Raw genomic sequence first — 20,291 nt, forward strand, 5'->3', positions numbered from 1 at the left:
ATGTTTTTTGCAACAATAAGTGATTCAATCCCAAAACAGCACCACAATGAAAGGAATTAGTCGGGCTAAAAAAACTCGAAGGAAGCAATCCCTCCCCAGCTTGGATCTAAGGGGCTTGTGTGATATGCATATTCTGTGGGGCATCAATGACTTCTCCCAATCTCTAGTGGGCCATTTCTTGATGATAAACATGTTTTTACATTCCATGAATTTTTAAATTGCCTGAATTCTCCCACTCTGCCATTCATACACAATTTCCGAGTTGCTGTTGTTGCTATTATTTAAAGAACGTGTGGGATTAATTATGAAACTTGATTGCCTTAGCCAAAATTACTACAAAATACTAGACAATTAAAATACACCGAAACCCATTTTGAAATGTTTAGGAGAACGTCTTTTCTCTCTCCAATGGAAGCAAAATATATAAATCATATTAGTCACTGGGTTTTAGTTTGGGTGACAAGAAACAAATAAGCGAACAATGAAAATGTGTGAGATTAAAGGAAGATATGCCACATCTGATAGACAGAAACTGGTATGTTGAAAAAGCAGTGTGATATCGCTATTATTAATAAACTTTAAAAAAATACGTCTCCTGCATGTTGAATAAGCACCATCTTCATTTAATCTCATACATTCACATTTGGAGTGGGGTGTTCTTTTCAATCGGGTTAGAACCCCGCAATTGATTCAATTTGTTTTTGGTTTACACAATGCCAATAATTAATAATAATAATAATAATAATAATAATAATAATAATAATAATAATACTTTAAAATCTAGGCATTGTACAAAGTAAAAAATAAGATCATGGACTTTATACTATCTAACAATAGCTGTAAAGATGAGCAGGGAAGGAGAATATATTGGATCCCCCTGCCCGCAGCTTAATTTACCATGTGTATCACTGAAAATCCTTATTCAGTTTTGAAGCTTTTAATCTTCATTCAAGGTTCTTTTTATTATTCCTCCTTCCTTAGGCTTTTCATCAATGGCTGCCAAAGGAATCAGAACAGAGCAACTTACAATGAACTATCAACGTGGAACAATTTAAAATGATACAGCCAGCCGGATCAATGCTATAACTGTCTGCCAAAATACGAACATACGATAAGGAAACAGCATCAAACAAGAGATAATAACAAGGTACACAGTTTCTCACTGGCAATAGGTGCTGAGCACTTTCTCTCTCTCTCTCTCTCTCTCTCTCTCTCTCTCTCTTTTGGGGGAAGGTTTCCAGGTCTTTTTACAACACATATTTTGTGATTTAATATTTTTCAATGCAGTTGAGCATTTTCTCTTGTGAGGCAATCGAAAAAACATGGGTGCCTCCCTGGCTGAATTTCTACCAGACTCTGCCCCCCTCAGAACGGGCGCTACACAGACAATGAAACCCTGTATAGATTAAATTCTGTAGTACACTGGATATCTTAAAAGAAAAACACACCAGCTCTTCAAATATATCATCAACCACCACATAATTAACACATTGGCATACATGTGAGAAAATTTGACTCATCTCAGAGATGAGGGAGATAATTCAAAGACTAATTTTAATGGATAACTCATGGCACTTTTCTGTGGCACCCAATCAGTTGCACGTGATTATATTCTTGAGTCGTTAAAAGATAAAACTCAAATTTAGTTGGCATCTGTGGCACTCAGATCTGGTCAGTGAGTAGGCAAAAAAAAAGAAAGAAAAAAAAAGGAGCGCAATGGAATCCAAAGTGATAAACAGAGTTGATAGACTGCCGCATCAAGATGTAAGAGCACAGTGTCCAAAATGAACAACCGTGCTCATTTTAATATAATCGATAATCACTCTAATCCAAAACTGTAGGTGAACTCCAGTGCAGATACAGGACTCTCTGGAACCCATAATGCACTGTTCATTTGAATAGGAACAACAGATCCATGCGTGCAAATGAATGTTTATATGGACTTCTGGCCTCCACTGAACTGAATGAGTAGCCCTTCTGCAAAATCACTGGGTGAGTGAAAACCACCCAGTATTGTTCTCCCCGTCGATTTCAGTGACGTGAGATGTCTTTATTAGTGTCTGGTACTGGAAAAAACACAAGCATTCCATTTTTTTTATTTTTTTTGCAAAATACCATTATGTTCTCCTGAATTACTTCATCTCTTGAGCGGTCCAAACATTTCCTTAGTATTGTAGTAAGGGTTTGCTTTCTATCTAGTGCTCAGGACTAAGAGATTTCAATATACAAAATGATGTTTTATGGCACACGAGGGATGCTGTACCATATATTTTGGGGAGGCTCTTATAAACCATGCTCACTCTGATCCAGAGATTTGCTATCAAGAGGTCCAGAGAACACACAATGTTCCCTTAAAGAATTAAGAGTTGCTCCACTTACAGGAGGAAGCTACTAAGACCTTTATGATCAAGGATATTCTTCCTCCATCCCTCCAAAAGGCAGGAGGTCACATGGTCTTAGATTGGAGTGAGTAAGCACAGAGCGATTTGATGATGAAGCTTGGTTTGCTTGGAATGGTATAACAATCCAAAGACAGCGATGGAGACCAAGCTGATAAGTGTGTGGTCCTAAGAACTACTATGCTATCAAAAGTAAGGACAGGGAGTTTTATTAGCTGTGATATATTCCTGGCCCAGGGAAAGGAAACCAGCGGGTAGGGCAGCCACAACATTTGAGACACCCCTCAGCCAAAGTGCACCCGGTGGAATATCTTAGCCTGGGAAAGGTAAACAGAGAATTCTCTGAGCTTCGTAGGTGCTCATGTGAAGTCAGAATGGTGAGTGTGTGTGTGCTGTTGCCTGTTGTGGTGCCCTGGCTAATACATCAACGTACCACCCTCTGGACTTAGCTTCTTGGTTCTTCTACACCATTGACAACTGCCATTGAGAGATAAGGCAATACATCACATTTTATGCAACTGAAAAATAGAGCCAGACGAAGTCCGCAAAGGGCACAACAAGGAAATGAACCATCTACGCAACCTCTTAATATCAGCTGGGATCACCAGCAGCTACCCTCCATGGGTATTGTTTAATGGCAATTTTTTTTATGATGGAATTCCAGAAGGAAGTACTACAGGACTTTCTTGCCCTACTCATCTTGCCCAGGCTGTGGCGGTATCTACATCAGTACAAGTGACTGAATACTTACACTTTCAGTGTCAGCTTAGCCTATTAAAGTAATACGCACCATGAATTCAGTATAGCAGGCCAATTCAAATGTTATTATCTTAAGAGTAATAAGAAACCAGTCCACAAATGTGTGTGCGTGTGTTGGGAGGGAGGATATCCACTGCTTTCTTGTTGATTATTGGAGTCGTAAATAAAGCTTTAAAAAGTTGAAAACGATAATATGTATTTCAAACCGGCAATGTTTAAAGATTACGCAGATCCAAAATTATATGCAGTAGCTTTCATGAACACTGGAATATCTTATGATAGTCGTTCTTCCCTAGGCAAAGAAAAGAACCTTCAAAAAAATAAAGAAAATGACATTTTCTAACAGTTTACGAGACAACCCTTTTCCATCTACACCAATTAACCCTAATCTAATATTCTCAAGCATTAAATAACTCCTTGCTAAAGACAGCACTGGTTGTTCTCCCCTAGGATATAAAATTAAGGGTTGGGCAACAAGCCATTGACCATGCTATCAGGCTCGTTCCCATTCATTTCAGTAGGGATTTGAAGGGAGAGAACTTCCTTGTGGATTGTGCCCTTTGCCGAAACTTTTGAGCCGCTCGCCCAACAGGCAACGAGAAAAGATTAAACGGGTTCCCAGGCTTGTGGCGTCGCTTCGGGCATCTGGGATGGGCGGCCTCAAAGGGCAACATGCTTGTATGACAAACGGCTCTTCATGGGCAATCAAGCTGTACAACCACTGTTCATTCATCAGCGCTGATGAATCCAAAGGCTTCCCAAAGAGAATTATACACAAACCGAACCAATCGCATCTTTGGCAGGGGGTGGGAGAGAGAGAGAGAGACTGTAATGATGCAATTGTTTTCCGCTCTCGAGAAAGTGCAAGGTCATATATCCTTATTTAAAGACTGGACACCCCCTACTAGTCTTCCTCCGGCCCCAGCTGAAGCCAGCAAACTATTCTTTATTAATTGTGCACACAGGATGTGCGAAATCCCTGGAAAGCATCAATCTTTATAGCTGCTTGGACCATCCACTAAGTTACATTTCTGCATTGTGATGAGATCTCATAACACGATCACTAAAGCAGACTGTATACAAGAGTTACTGCTGATACAGCTCGTGTTTTTTAATGGAGGGGAGGGGGGGAACACAGAGTGAATGCAAAGCTATTTATCAAAGCCTTTTAAAATATAATTCTGCATCGTTTTCAAACAGAGGCATAGGACTTTTTAAAAAAGGAGAATTATGGGCTTCTAGACAAGCTGGAAGACTTCTCCTCGCCCCACAACTCCAGAAGGCATGATTCTGAAGGAACAATTTTACACTTCTCATCCTTCAATGGGTGAGTTGAGGAAGTATTTCCATAAACTTAAGTGACAGCCAAAACACCACCAGTTTCAGGTAATAGAACCCTGGTGTTCCAAGATGGTTATCAGCAATATCTTTTCTGACTGATTTGGAGGGGCCAGCAGTAAGAATGTATAAAGCTGAGAGGAACGCAAGCGGACATTTGTGCATTGACAGATCTTCTCAAAAACTATTTGAGAGCGTCAACTTGGCACTCTCCTGGGTGAAGGATGGGTAACATAACAGCAACAAAACAAAACAAAACAAGCAACTGTAGCACATACCATTGAGGCTCCGAGTCAAGCGAAATGGTCGATTTCGGAAACTCACCATTCCCAACAACAGACACCATGTTCTAAATTTAGGATTATCCGAAACTGGACTGTGGAAGGCATCAACGACGCATGTGTATTATGCACAATGCATATGACAGAGAGGCTCACCCATACTAAATATGACACCCCCACCTCGGCAACACATTAATCCTCAGCAGCTGAAACAGATGGCTATTTCATGAATAGTTCATCTCAAACGCTCCATCGGCTAAGAAATCTACAGCCCCAAGAGAAAAATTACCGGGGAGGTGGGTGGGGCGGAATTAGGTGCAACAACTTTGAATGAATTCATAATATGGCCGGCACCAGACTATATGGGAAGGAAGTGGATTTCCATTCCTTTTTCTTTTTTTTAAAAAATGATAGTTTTGAAGACCATGTACAAAGTTTTATTCGAACTTCTACCTTGCACACACTTTCCACTAAAGAGACGTACCACGTAGCCAGTGCTGCAATCTCATTTCCTCCCTTTTCATTATATAAATCCAGCATGGTCATATTCTTGTTTGCAAAGTTCGGCGTGATCCTATCATTCTTATTTCAGATGGGATTAATTTTGTTTTCCAGGAATGATGTTATGTTAGGGTCCAGATTTACTCTGTTGAATTTTTGCCTTTCATTCCTAGAGAACCCAAAATACACTTTCTTTTCCTTTCCTGGTGTCAGGCAATGATAGAGCAACCGGAACTTTAAAGATCAAGTGTCAAGGCAGAAAATTAACCAAATCTGTTTCCCTTCATGAAAATCTAGCATGCACATTGTCCAATCAATCTCTCTAGTCTTTCCATCCCTGTATACAAGAATAATCTTCCTAATAATTAACACTAAATTTACCATGCATCCGCCAACACGGGCAAAATTGTCCGTTTTAATTTCCTCCCTGCTCTGTCACAAAAACTGACCACATTTCCCACACATTCAAACAGTCTGCATCTGTGGCTAATTTATTTTTAAGTGCATTTTCTTTCTTAATCTGAGCAGTTTGCGCCTTACCCCCCCCCCCCAACAAGTTAAGATTTCTAAGCAGGAGGCAAAATATCTGTATAGGAATTTCCACTGGATGTGAAGAGTGTGCCTTTCTTAAAAATAAAATAAAACAAAACCCTGTAAGGCTCGGCACTGCATTTCCCCACATTAAATAAACAGAATGTAAATCATACTTATCGGGTCTCTGCTCTACAGCTACCATTAGCCGCCCCCCAGTTTCGCGGATAGAGAATGTTGCAGATCAAACACAACGGAGGGTGTGGGGGGGATGAGTGCAAGAAAACACACACACACACACACACACACACACACACATTAGAGACCACAAAAGAATTTTCAAGTGACGAGAGAGAGGGGATAAATCCTTACTCTGCCACACAGACACTTCTAGCAGCAAGTCGGTAGCCTCAGAGAGAGAGAGAGAGAAAGAGAAAGGGAGGGAGAAATCCAGGGCTTTTGTTTATACCATCAAAACCCTCCAGGGGGGAAAAAGCACACAAAATACAACCACCTAGAATCTCGGGAACTGGCTCGGTCTGAGGTTCGGATGCTGCCGGGCAGCTGAGTCGGTACTTACATTCTGTCGGAAACTAGCAAGCGGCTATCAACCATCATCTCCGGTAGAAAATCCAGCTTGAATGAAGAAGTCATCTTCTTCTCCTTCTCCTTCTTCTTTTTCTTCTTCTTCTTCTTCTTCCTCTTCTCTTTCCTCCTATGCACACCGTTCTGGTCTGGCAAATAAGAATGTTCCTCTTGCTTGTCTGATTCAACAACTGCACTGGCCAAGAGACAGGCAAGGACAGGTGCGGGAGGCCTCCCCAAGGCAGCAGTCAGAGTCGGCAGTTGTCACATTCTCTCCCCCTCTTGTTTTCCTCCAATCCCCTCTGAAATCTACTGCTGAGGCAACTGTCTATAGAGCGCCAGGTGCTGAAAACGGGGGGCGGAGCCACTTCCCCACTGCAGCTAGAATTTAACCCCTGCAAACCCGGGCAGAGAGCCTCGGCAAAGAGCTGGACGATGCACGCTCGAAATTGTGGACAGGCTCGATTTGTTTTAAAGGAGGTTTTCTTTTGGGGGGTGGGGTGGGGTGGGGGAGAGAAAAGGCAGCCAGAGGGCCAGCTTCTCTCAAATGCATAAGGAATCAGTTTCTGAATTTCAAATCCGCTTTTGTTTAACTCACTCAGGATCCTGCTAAACTGCTTGTTGTGGCGACGATAAAAAGAGTTTTAGAAGGGTTTACAAAACAAGAACCGCCACAAAAAAATATTCCCCTGTTGAACCCAAGGTCTGTTTATTTGGGCCTCATCCAACTTCTATTGGTTTCTCTGCACTCTGCCAAGCAGAAGCAAATTGCATTTAAAATAACCCTCATCTATGCAGGGCAAAGAAACAATCTGTTAACAAATTCATAAAATTAGCTTTGGGGGGGCTGAATGGGCTAAAGTGTTTGGCTCCTTGCTTCTTTATCCAAGGAGATCGATAGATAAACAGATAGAGTATAGAGAGATGGATAGATAATGAAAACACAAACATGGAAAGGTGATTAATCGCCCGATGGCTCTGATATTCTCAGGAACCCTCATAAACCTTTTCGAATAAAGCCCTTTCTGATATCTGAGAATATTTATTTTACAACATCCATAATGAATCCAGATGGGGTTATGGGGAGAAGGGGAAGAAATCATCTTATGGGTGGGGGGAAACTTGCACTATGAAACCAAAGCAGTCAGGACTATGTGGATAAGAGAGAGAAAGAGAAAATAAAGACCCTCTCATATTTTACGTATTTATGGCTCTGTGTCCAATGGGCTAAAATGCTGATTGAGGAACTGATACTAACCCCTTAGGAATTTGAAGTATGAAACAGTCCTACACCAGTCACTATAACAAATGAGGCACTTTTACAATAAGGCAGTAAACGTTTCAAGGCAGATGTCACCCTCATTCACATGAGTTCAGCAGAACTAACTTTATGCAATAAAAAGCACACTTCTCATTTTCATCAAACAACTGTACATTGATTCAGGGACCTCAGTGCTCTGTTCAAAAGACTTGAAACCGATCATGACGCTATGTGAAAACTTCAGAAGGAGCAATTTCTTACTGCTGGGAAATATCCAATTACGGCATTCTGTTTGCACAACCGATCCACTTGTGCAAAAAGGGCTTCTTTTCCCTCCCCTCCTCTCTGAAACCCATGTGCCCCCAAAATCTGCTCTGGGACAGACTGAGGGAGAATGGGGAGCTCCTCTTGGTGAGACGCTGGATCTCATCCACTATTTCCTTTCTTTTTGTTAGTTCAACATATTGCAGCACAGATCTTTAACATTTAAAAATAATAATAATAATAGCGCTATCCAGAAACGTAGGAATTCAAGCTAAATCAAAACACAATATCGGCATCACTGCATTACTCTGCCCCAGCAAACAGATCTATACATTATGTATTAGATTTTGCACAGAATATTTTCCAATTTCTATATTGGCATCTTAACATGGCTGAATAAAATTATCGGGGGGAGGGGAATGACTTGCCAAACGTTCTGGTTATTTCTATGCCGTTTGGCACCCGTTTGTTTTGATGTGACAGATCAGCATCAGGTGTGATATCATCGCGGATGCCTAAATAAAAAGTCACGAGGATCGCCGCAGCCAATCCAATTGAATAGCAGTGAGGGCAAATGAGGCCGAGGACAGTGAGAGCAAAGGAGGAGGCAGAGCAGAAAGGAACACAGCAGAAGTGAGGGGAACAAAAGGGACCGAGCGGCTCCGAAAAATACAAGTGTCTGCATGAGTATTAGTTGCTGAAAGGAGCAACTTTCTGCATGAATGAAAGCAGATACAAAACTAGGTCAGTCGTTTTAGCAGAGCCCGTAAAATATATTAGAATATATTTATATACCCACGTGCAAACATACACACACACATACATTTATTTTATTTTTCAAAACTTGTACGCCGCTTAACTGTAAATGAAACCTCTAAGCCAGGGGTAGGCAACCTAAGGCCCATGGGCCAGAAGTGACCCATGGGGGTCGTTTAATCGGCCTATGAGCTGCCCCCGAACCGAGCTGCCCACTCGGCAAGTCCCCGCGTGCTGCGCTAAACCAGTGTGGCACAGGGACTCGCTTCCACAGCACTGGAAATCGCATCTGCGCATGCACAGAAGACAAAAATTGTGTCTGTGCAGATGCAGATGCAGGAAATCATGGGCGCTTACGAACCCGTGCAATCCGGCCCACAGAGGGAGTGAACCGGTCCAGGAGAAGTAAACCTTGCCAACCCCTGATCTGAGCGGTATAAAATATACATTAAAATTATTAATAAAATCAACGTTAAAAACAAGTTTATGAAAAAGCAGAATGAATAAGATTGACATCTAGAGTTCTTTACAGTAAGAAGAAATAACATATTAAAAATGCACGTATACATGTCTGGGTGGGCTGCCCAAGGAGATACGTTTTTGGCGGGTGTTGAAAAGAATGCAGTGCAGGTATCTGCCTAAAGTCAATGGGCAGGGAGTTCCACAGTTTAGGAGCTGCCCCACCAAGAGATAAGTTCCTCACAAATGCCAAATGGATGTTATGTGACACTTGTAATACATATGTACACCGCAGGTCAACTTAGAAGTAGTAAAATATATGTTGACCTCTTAGTGCAACTATACAGTCTTCAAAATATCAGCTTTAGCAATCGCTGAAGATGGAGCAACACAGATGTTGGAAGAGGCTTGTTCTCTGTTGCTCTAGAAGGCAGGGCTAGAAGCAATGGTTGGAAATGGCAAAGAAGCAGATTTCAGCTAAACACGGGGAGAAAATTCCTAACAGCAAGAGCTGTTGGGCAGAGAGAGGAACAGAGACTGCCTCCGGAGGTGGGTGGCCAGTCCTTCACTACAGGCTAGACAGCCATCTGCCAAGGATGCTCTAGTTGCAACAGTGAGGTCCCCCAATCCCCCCCCCCCATGAACCACTTGAACATTACTGATGGTACTGGCAGACCACATAATGATTTTCCTGCCTGCTACACTAGTTGTGCTGTGAACAATGCTGCGTGATATTCAGTTGCATGTTTATTGCTTCTCTAATTTCTCACGTTCCATTTTATTGCATTACAATTTGCATTTTAAATGACAGAAGCAATAAAAAAATACAGTTACAATCAGTGTGAATATTTAATACAGCCATGCCGCAGAGCACCTGAAGGAAGCTCTCAGACCACTGGTGGTCCATGGTGGATCCTAGTTTGGGAAGCCAAGATCCAGGTCACCTCCCAAGATCCTTCCCAACTCCAGAATTCTTGGTTTGTTTCTATTCCTCTCTTTCGCCCTCTTCTAAATATGTGTAGTGCAGTGGGAACTAAGCAGTGATAAGATCCATGCTGCTCCTATCAAAAGCTAAAATGTGAGCTACTTCGCCCTGTTTCGTTTATCCACGTTGCACCAAAGAACCTGTGGCTCCACAGAATATTGTAGGAATGAAAGACAGGTTGCTCCAAGGAGCTTAGAATATGAATTTGGCCAGTGTGAAAAACAGCAATGTGGGGAGGGGGTAAGGGAAGGAGCTGCCAAGGGTATCAGCAGTGGCTGTGAACGCTGCTTGCGCACCTGGGGCAACGCGCCCAGGGGTGGGACGAACCGTCCATAGGGGTGGGGCGCACCGCGGGGCCTCTGAAGTCTGCCTGCCTCCTCCCACTCAGCTGCCCTACAGCTGGGGGGGAGGCAGTGGTTGGACCGTTTGGGCAGCACGGAGCCTATGCGTGCTCTCTTCCAGGAGAGACACGTGGCTTGGACGTGCTGCAGGCCCCACGGTAAGTGCTGCCCGACATTTTGTCACTCCCCTCAGTGGTGACACCTGGGGCGACCCACACCCACCACACCCCCCTTCCTCCACCCCTGGGTAGCAGTGTTAGAGAATCTGCCTTGCATGCAGAAGGTCCCAGGTTCATGTTAGGATTTAGTTCCATTCCACCTTAAAAGGGCCAGGCATGACTGTTGTGTATCACATGCCTGTTTACTTCCAGCACAGTCTGCTGGGAACTTCCATTGTATGTTGCTTTTGCTATACTGCTGTTTTGCTGGACATGAAGGGAAGCAGACATGTTTCCCTCTGTTCCTGAACTATGCTGAATAAAATGCTGTATATACTGCTTGCACATTTGTCTGTCTGCCTCTTCTGCTGTGAGAAGATTTACACACTCTGCTGACAGAGCGTGCACAGGTCTCTAAACGTATCTGAGGCTCATGTCGCTAACTGATGCTGTTCCAAGGGAGACCGGCTGCTGACCGGTGGCTGGAGCCAGCTGGGGGGCTGCCTGATGCCTGCCTGATGCCCCCATCTCCCCGGCAGTATCCCAACAGTTCAATCCTGGGCATCTCCACATAGAGCTGACAGGAACCCCTGTCTGGAACCTGCAAGTCAGTGTAGACAATGCTGAGCTAACAGACCAATGTTTTGACTCAGCTGCCTAAGCAAGCCTGCAACGTTCCAAGGGTTAGCCATTGCTGATATGGCAACCTAGACAGCCTAATTCATCCTAGTTGGCTGTGAAAAATATTCCCACAAGCTGATGCACACAGTACATGTTACCCACTTCATTTCACTATTGAGAGATAACTGCTACAGATCTCTCTCATAACTCACAGCCTTCCCTTGGTAGTCAGGTGGAATCCAAATCTCTAGTGCAAGAGATGGAAACTATCCTTGTTAACAACTAGTACCCAAACATCGCCAATCATATGCTGGTTCCCAAATCTGAAGTGTCCTAGGGTCATATTTCTGATTTTTTTCCCTACAGTCATATTTATGCATCATTTCCTGGGGAAAGGACCTTCTATACCCCAGGCTGAAATTGCTGTGGCGGTCACGTGCTTGTAGCAATGCTCGTTTGCTTGCCTTATGAATTGAGAAACACAAAATGTTTATCAAAAAGATCCATCAGATATACACACAATATACAACAGATTTCTAGGCACATTCGTATGTGGGTTCTGACCGGTGGGAACGGGCAAGCCTGCCAATTTTGGTTTCTCTCCATTTCTCATTTTTCCTGTCTTAAAGTTCAGTTCGTCACGTCCCCACATCAGTTTCTGATTTTCAGTCCTCATGAAAATCCAACAGCACATTAGTAAAATATGCATTTTTATGAACATTGTGCCCTAGTATAGGTATTTTGGTACACATTAATTGGCTGGAAAACTGAATTGCAAAATTTAGAGAAATGTGGCATTTGAAGGATGCCCATGCTTCAGTTTGAATATTGTTTTAGAAAGGTCTCATTAGGTAAGCATGTCTTTAAATGCAAACACAATCAAATTTCTTTCCCATCATTAGCCCTACCTAAATATGAAGTCCTCCCCCTGCTACTCAATCAGCATGTTATGTTTTGTGGGGAAATCCCTATACATACAAAACTAGCAGACTACGAAGAAGTCTAAGCTCTTCTCCCCTAACACTAGGTTAATTTTATATATGCTACAGATATTTATATTGAGGAACAGCCAATTGTGCATTGCCCCAGCTTATTCATTTCATGTTCACATTATTTTAGGGAAGGTAAGGAACCTGTGACTATCTAACACAGGTATAGGCAAACTCAGCCCGCCAGATGTTTTGGGACTACAACTCCCATCATCCCTAGCTAACAGGACTAGTGGTCAGGGATGATGGGGGGGTTGTAGTCCCAAACATCTGGAGGGCCGAGTTTGCCTGTGCCTGATCTAACAGTTGTTGAAAGCCCACTCTCATCAGCTCCAACCAGCATGACCAATGGTCAGGTGGTTGATGGGAGTTGTAGTCCAACAACATCAAAAGATTCTGCACCCATGATTTATAAGTCTGCAAGCAAGTCCTTTCCTTGGTTTTACATCTTTATGACTAATATTCATTCAACACAATCTCATGCATATTTTCTCGGGAGCAAGCACCACCTGGTTCAATGGGTCTTACTGCCCATTGAGTACTGTTGAGTGTGGTTAGGACTGCTGTCCTAGGCCTATGCAGACTTACAATGGAGTAAACCTCACTGAATCCAGTGGCTAATTTAGCCCCACTCTATTTTGCCTTGGTCAGACCACAGCTGGAAGTACTGTGTCCAGTTCTGGGCACCACATTTTAAGAAGGGAAATTGATAATCTGAAACATGCGCAGAGGAGGGTGATCGAGATGATCAAGGGTCTGGAAATGAAGACTTATGAGGAATGGGAGGGAGTTGGGTATGTTTAGCCTAGATAAGAGACTAAGAGGAGATATGATAGCCATCTTAAAACATCTATGGGGCTGTCACGTGGAAGATGGTGCAAACTTGTGTTAGGACCCAAGCCAATGACTTCAAGTGAGAAGAAAGGAGATTCTGACAACACATCAGGAAGAACTTTTTGGCAGTAAGAAATGTTTGACAGTGGAATGGACTCCAACAAGAGGTGGTAGACTCTCCTTCGTTGGCGGCATTTAAGCAGAGACCGGAAGGCCATCTGCCAAGGATGCTTTAGTTGAGATTCCTGCATTTCAGTGGCTTGGACTAGATGACCCTTAGGGTCCCTTCCAACTCTACTCTTCCAGGTAAACATACATAGGGCTCTGCTGTTAGAATAACTTCTTCTTCTTACAGCAATAAGAATGAAGAATCCTAATTCATACACAGTGCCTCTTTCAAATGAAACACTCTTGGTGTGCTCACCCAAAACGTACAGTTCTCTTTCTCTTGGCAAATAGACCTTTTGTTATGAAAAAAACGAACAATCAAGCTATCCTTCTGCATATTTTCAGCATGCCATGGTATATCTGGTCCCCAAAAAGTATTAAATTAACCCAGCATATGCAGGATGGGCATAATATGAAGTTTAAAGCTAGTGAAGAAAAATCCAGCATATGCTACAAAGGGTCACTCAATTTTGTACCAGAACAAGGCAGCTACTATCCTTCCAAGGGAAACAGCCATGCCTAGAGGAGATGCCGCAATACAGCTGCATTAAACCCAGTCCATGCCCTCCAACATTTGTCAGATGTGATTAGGTCTACTTTTGTTCTGTTTTATGTGAATAGAGTAGCGGTTCCTTTTAGTCGGAGGGGAAGAGGAGATTGCAGAATGAGCTGTTCCCTCGAGAATCTCGTTACTGGATTTCTATTTGCTTAGAATCTCCTTCCCTTTTGCTTACTGCAAAACGCCTGCAAAAGCAGCTTAGAAATCAAATAAACAATGTATTACACACATAGCACATGCAGTCAAGAAGATCAATCAGCAGAAATTGCATAAAACAGCAGTAACCTCATTTTAAAAAATAGCAAAATACTTCTGAGCTGAAATCATGGAAAGCAACTGCCCATGTCTGTAGGAGCTAGCTCACGGGTAGGCAAACTAAGTCCCGGGGGCCGGATCTGGCCCAATCGCCTTCTAAATCTAGCCCGCGGACAGTCTGGGAATCAGCGTGTTTTTACATGAGTAGAATGTGTGCTTTTATTTAAAATGCATCTCTGGGTTATTTGTGGGGCATAGGAATTCGTTCATCCCCCCCCCAAAAAAAAAAAATATAGTCCGGCCCCCCACAAGATCTGAGGGACTGTGGACAGGCCCCCTGCTGAAAAAGTTTGCTGACCCCTAAGCTAGATGGACCACTGGTTTGATTCCTATGTCTGTAGAGCAGTAAAGGGCATGTTTTGTACACACAAGATCCCAAGCTCAATCTGTTCCAACTCCAGATTCCTGTTTGAACCTCTGCCAGTCAGTGCTGACCAGCTACACCTACTGAAGTGCCATCTTCTTCACAACTATGGAAGGTGCCGTCCTGTCCTCCTTTTGCATCTTGCCACCCTGTTTGAGATTTTACTTTCTTGGGCTCCATGATCACTGCAGATGGTGACAGCAGCCACGAAATTAAAAGACGCCTGCTTCTTGGGAGAAAAGCAATGACAAACCTAGACAGCATCTTAAAAAGCAGAGACATCACCTTGCCAACAAAGGTCCGTGTAGTTAAAGCTATGGTTTTCTCAGTAGTGATGTATGGAAGTGAGAGCTGGACCATAAAGAAGGCTGATCGCCGAAGAATTGATGCTTTTGAATTCTGGTGCTGGAGGAGACTCTTGAGAGTCCCATGGACTGCAAGAAGATCAAACCTATCCATTCTGAAGGAAATCAGCCCTGAGTGCTCACTGGAAGGGCAGATCGTGAAGCTGAGGCTCCAATACTTTGGCCACCTCATGAGAAGAGAAGACTCCCTGGAAAAGACCCTGATGTTGGGAAAGATGGAGGGCACAAGGAGAAGGGGACGACAGAGGACGAGGTGGCTGGACAGTGTTCTCGAAGCTACCAGCATGAGTTTGACCAAACTGCGGGAGGCAGTGGAAGACAGGAGTGCCTGGGGTGCTCTAGTTCATGGGGTCACGAAGAGTCGGACACGACTAAACGACTAAACAACAACAACAACAACCCTGTTTGACCCTCCAACTGCACCCTGTTACCACTCCACCCCACACCCTCAGTACAGATATTACAGCAAACCAAGTGGCACATATTAGATATACAGCAGCAGCTGGTGTGGTTAGTGAGAAAATGTGCTGTAACTATATCTTGTAATCCAGAGAACTGGGAAACTAGACCCAAACACCAAAGAGGCTTCTGATTCTCAAATTATGTGGCAAGCCGCTTTTGAAACCAAGCTGAGTTTCAGAAGCTGCTTTCTTTATGACACACAAGTCTGCTGCTTAGAGACAAAGGGAGGAATTCAATACAGAACACTTTTGAATGCCATTTTGCCTGATTTAAACATTTCAGCAGAGCTATTTCCCCCTAGTATAATGCATTTTTGTATGCTATTTTCATACAAAATATACATACTTTATTCCAGTATGCACTGTTGTGCACACTCCTTGGGATGGAGAACTGCATTGCAAAATTTTGGGAAATGCACAGTACAATGGATTGCTATGTTTTGGTCCATGGATGCTTTCGAGAAGTGCAGATTAGGTAGGTTCACCTTTAAATCTCCTTCCCCATCCCAAGGTTTAGCAAGCCATTGTCCCAGCTTCACTGACACTTCTTGGTTTGTTTCTTCCACCTTTGCCTGAGGAGCAACTGAACCCATGTTCTGCTTGTGCACAATAAACCATGGTTGGCGAGCAACTCAAAAAACACAAGACCTTTAGTAATCAATAGGTGATAGGTGCCCAGGAGCTTACCGTGTCCCAGATTCACTGACACTTCTTGGTTTGTTTCTTCCACCTTTGCCTGAGGAGGAGCAACTGAACCCATGTTCTGCTTGTGCACAATAAACCATGGTTGGCGAGCAACTCAAAAAACACAAGAGCATCTCCTTGCTGGATCAAAATGAAGGTGCATCTTGTCTAGCAGCCCCACGTTCAACAGGATGCTCAATACAGCCTTGACGTTACCAGCGGAAGAACTATGAAGCCTGCCTGCCCCTGTCCAGGAACAGATGTAGCTGGGGGTGAACCAGACAATGTTAGCAGAAGGAAATCCAAGCCACAGAAGACACTTAAACCTTTAGTAATCAATAGGTGATAGGTGCCCAGGAGCACTCCCAAGCTTACCGTGGTTTATTGTGCAAGGAAAGCACAAAGGTGCCTGCTGCCTGATCCTGGTTTTTTTTTTTAACAATATGAAAAAATATGGGTGGGGGGAAACCCTAGTAAGTAGGCACAGTTTGAGGGTACATAAGGGTGGTCATGGAAGATTCCAGAAAACCCCTTTAACACTAATCTCTTGGCATTTGGTTTCTTTATCTCAGCACACCCACCAAAGTATCTTGGAACAAATTTTGCAGGAGCGCGAGGGGAAGGGAATGAAGGAGGAGGGGGAGGGAAAAGTCATTACAACTTTCTCCAGATGGACGCCGCCACCTGATTTGTGATCAGAGGCCTCCACGGTGGTTAATCCAGCCTAGAGTAGAGGAGGATTAACATTCAATTTTTCCCCCTCAAAAAAAATAAAAAATCTTGTGACTGCAGAAAGGGCAGCTTTTAGCACTCAGCAGCTGAAGGAGACAAGAGCGCAATGGAGACGAAGGAATGAAGACATTCATTTAAATACGAAGCCTGCATCGTGTCGCTTTAACCCTCTACAATCTTTCCATTCAATTCAATATTTTTCTTTCTTTCTTTCTCTCTCTTTCTCTTTCACTCTCTCTCTCTCCAGGAAATGAGGCGGGGGAAGGGAAAGACGATTCTGAGGCGTTTTGGTCCATTTTCCTCCCAAGGAAATAGGTCAGAAGCCTAGCTGCCTGGCCTTGTTTTCCAGAGGCCATTTCCGGGCCCAACAAAGGCCTTCTCAACTAGGGTAGGAATGAGCACGTGAACATGGCTGAAGGGGAAAACCTCCCTCCCTCCACAAACACGTAGATGGAGAATCCCATTGCAAATCAGCCGGCGACGATTGGTGCCTTTGCTTCTTCCCCATGTGATGCAGATGCTGGAAAGACACTTTGCATTGTTTTGTTTCAAATGTACGGCATCTTGAAATATTTATTTTCTCTTTAATTACATCTGAAAATTACCGGGAGAAGCTGTAAGGGAAGCCCTCTTACTGGCTTAAGCCTTCTGAGCAGTTTGTTAAATTCTAGCCTCAAATCCCTTGAGGGAATAGTGGATTCAAAGGAGCTTTTAATCATACTACAAGGAGGGTGAAGTAGTATGTAAGTAGGTCATAGTGAAAGCATTACAAGTGCACAGGTTATTGCTTTTAAAAACACACACACAATTAACAGTGTGGTACGCTCCTCAGAACACCCCTGCTTGCGCCATTGCAAAAGAGGGAGAGGCAGACCTGGGAAAATACGGCAGGGCTCAGTTTGAAAGCAAAAGGAGAATGGCATTGCTCAGAAGAGCATGAAGATCAATTTATGGTGATGTTGCTCAGGCCTCTAGCAGCATCTGAAAGACCACCATCTCCCACATGAACCAGCCTACGAGGTGGGATCTTCCTCAGAGGCCCCTCCCAGGAATTTTCCTGTCTCTGGAAATGTCAACCACAGAGAAGACCCTTTTCTGCGTATTTATCAGAGCTTCGAAAGTTAGTTTTTAAAACGAACCAGTTCCAAGTGCGGGCTCAGTGTGTCTAAAAGATGAACTAATTCCAGTTCATGTCTGTCTTTTTTTCAGAAGAAACTAATTCACCTCATGTTCTGTTCATCCAAGTGTTCCCTGGCAACTCCACCTGCCCCCCCCAAAGAAAAATATACAATATATAATAGCATAGGGGAGAAAGGGGGGGAGTTGCCTCTTGAGACAGATGGATGCCAACAATGCTAATCTGCGTAACAAAATCAAGTGCGTCAGTATTTTCATTCTCTCCCGTTGCTGGATGTGTGATTGTTACATCACATGTCTGTGTTTACATTCCATGCTCGGCAAGTGTGGGAAACGGAAGCCAGTCCTATCTCTTCCATTGTGTTGTACTTCTGTACTTCTCTCTCTCTCTCAGAAGATGTGAGAGGACACCATGATTGCTTTGAGAGCCACTGTGGTGTAGTGGTTAAGAGCAGTGGGCTCGTAATCTGGTGAACCGAGTTCGCTTCCCCGCTCCACCACATGTAGCTGCTGGGTAACTGTGGGCCAGTCACACTTCTCTGAAGTCTCTCAGCCTCACTCACCTCACAGAGTGTTTGTTGTCGGGGAGGAAGAGAAAGGAGGGGAGGAGGATTGTTAGCTGCTTTGAGACTCCTTCGGGTAGTGATAAAGCGGGGTATCAAATCCAAACTCCTCCTCTTCTTCTTTTTCTTTGTCCTGTATATATTGCTTAATAAATTACTTAAATGCCACACCTCATAGCCTCACCTTCCAGCTTTACTCTGCTGTTTGAGTGTGCACATATTTTCGGATATGTGTCGCTGCTGCGCAGCGGGACTGAAGAGTTATGACCTTCCCATGCTGCGTTCCAGAGGAAGACGCCCAGAGAGGTTTGTCTCGATGGGGGGGCTGTGTGGTGCCCCCAGCGCTTCTGACAGTGCCCTGTTTCTAAAACCTGTGGTCTGAAGTGCATAATCAGACATTCCTTAATTTAAACCTCTGACAGTTCATTGTCTACAATGAAGTGGGAAAAAAACATCTTGACTAAGCAGTCTATTTATCTTCTCTTTTTGGATCAATCAATGATTTTGATTGAGTTGGCAAACATGTGTTTGCTGTGCCCCATCCGTATCTAAAAGCCTCTCCTGTTTCCAGATAAGCATAGGTTGTGGGGTTTTTTTTGAGGGGGGGAGTTATATTACCAGACAGCTCTCTGCTGCAGCTAGTTCTATGGATAGGTGCAGGTCAAGTTAGGCCGAACTACAGTTCTCAATGAGCAATAAGATAGTGTGCAAAACACTATCAGGACATGTGCAACTGGGAAGGAACTCTCTGAATGACATGGTTTTGGGCTAGCTGACCCTTTGGATCCCTTCCTGCTGTATAATTCTACGATTCTCAGAGAGCAGATACCCCTTTTTCCTGAATGCACACTAAGAAAGCTCCAATATACTAAGCCAATTCTGAATCGAGTCAAGTGTAGTTCAACAATCACTAAAGCCAATAAACCCTGAGCTGTCCACAGGGCAATTGTATATTCACCTGCCTTGCCTAACTCTCGCTACCCTGCTTATAGACAGGCACGGTAATACAGTTTAAGAACCCCCTGGCCCAGACAACCTGTTTCAGATGCTGATTGAAATTGCATATATACAAGAGGGTTTTATTTTATTTCCCCCCAGTTCTAGAGCTGGCTGTTATCTTAATTAATGATTGGCAGAAGTAAATGTTGCTCAAAATTAACACCGTGAAAAGGTGACTTGAATTAAAATTTGCTGCGGCATTCCGCTTCGCAGGGGGAGGAAAAGTTACGGCAACTCGGTTGCTATAGCTTTAACCCTTCTCTCTTTTTGCTTTTGCGCAGATGAAAGGATCATTTCATCGCAGTCTTCTGCAGCTTGCTGAGTAATAGCTCAGCCTTTCCCAAAACAATTAGGCAAGATTCTGAGGCAAAATGCAAGCTTCTTTAACAGCTGACTTCACACTATAAAGATAATTTCTGGAGGTACTTGGCTATTCAACCAGACATTGGGCTTATCCAACCTTCTTCTTGTCCCACTGCTTTCCCTTGGGGGAAACCACTCTTCAGTGCTCAATCGTCGCAAACAGCAAACAATACTTGAACTGAAACACGACTCATTTTTGAAAGTTCCACTTCTCTGAATTTTGCAATGCAGTTCTCCAGCTAAGTAATGTGTGCAGAAATTGCACATAGTAGGGTGAAGTGTGCATAAAAATGCATTTATTAGTGGAAATAACATGTAAACAAGTATATTAGAAGTAACAGGCACTGAAAATCTGATGAATTTTCATGAGGACTTTTTTTTAAAAAAAAAGTCACAAACTGATTTGGGGAACTGAATTTAAGATTGGGAAAAATGAGAAATTGAGACAAATGAAAATTTAAAGATTTGCCCACCTGAAACTGAAGCCAATATCATATATAATTCACTGTTTGTTGACAA

General features: G+C 43.4%; 1 protein-coding gene across 26 annotated transcripts in view; it reads right to left on the bottom strand.

Annotated features, from left to right (window-relative positions):
• The window catches only part of CELF2 (CUGBP Elav-like family member 2), a 538,053-nt gene that overhangs the window by 320,252 nt on the left and 197,510 nt on the right, over window positions 1-20,291 (bottom strand). For 2 of the 26 annotated variants that reach the window (XM_028746938.2, XM_028746937.2), the window contains exon 1: window positions 6,390-6,710. The exons of 19 other annotated variants lie outside the window; for them this stretch is intronic. In XM_028746938.2, the coding sequence (XP_028602771.1) occupies window positions 6,390-6,463 (74 nt within the window). In that variant the 5' untranslated portion in view covers window positions 6,464-6,710. Of the gene's footprint in view, window positions 1-4,774; window positions 4,794-5,985; window positions 6,005-6,389; window positions 6,723-20,291 lie in introns of those variants that run through there. 5 more of the 26 variants (XM_028746939.2, XM_077935333.1, XM_028746924.2 and 2 more) reach the window with 4 other exon arrangements.

The sequence above is a fragment of the Podarcis muralis genome, chromosome 10, assembly GCF_964188315.1.
Source record: "Podarcis muralis chromosome 10, rPodMur119.hap1.1, whole genome shotgun sequence".
Lineage (NCBI taxonomy): Eukaryota > Metazoa > Chordata > Lepidosauria > Squamata > Lacertidae > Podarcis > Podarcis muralis.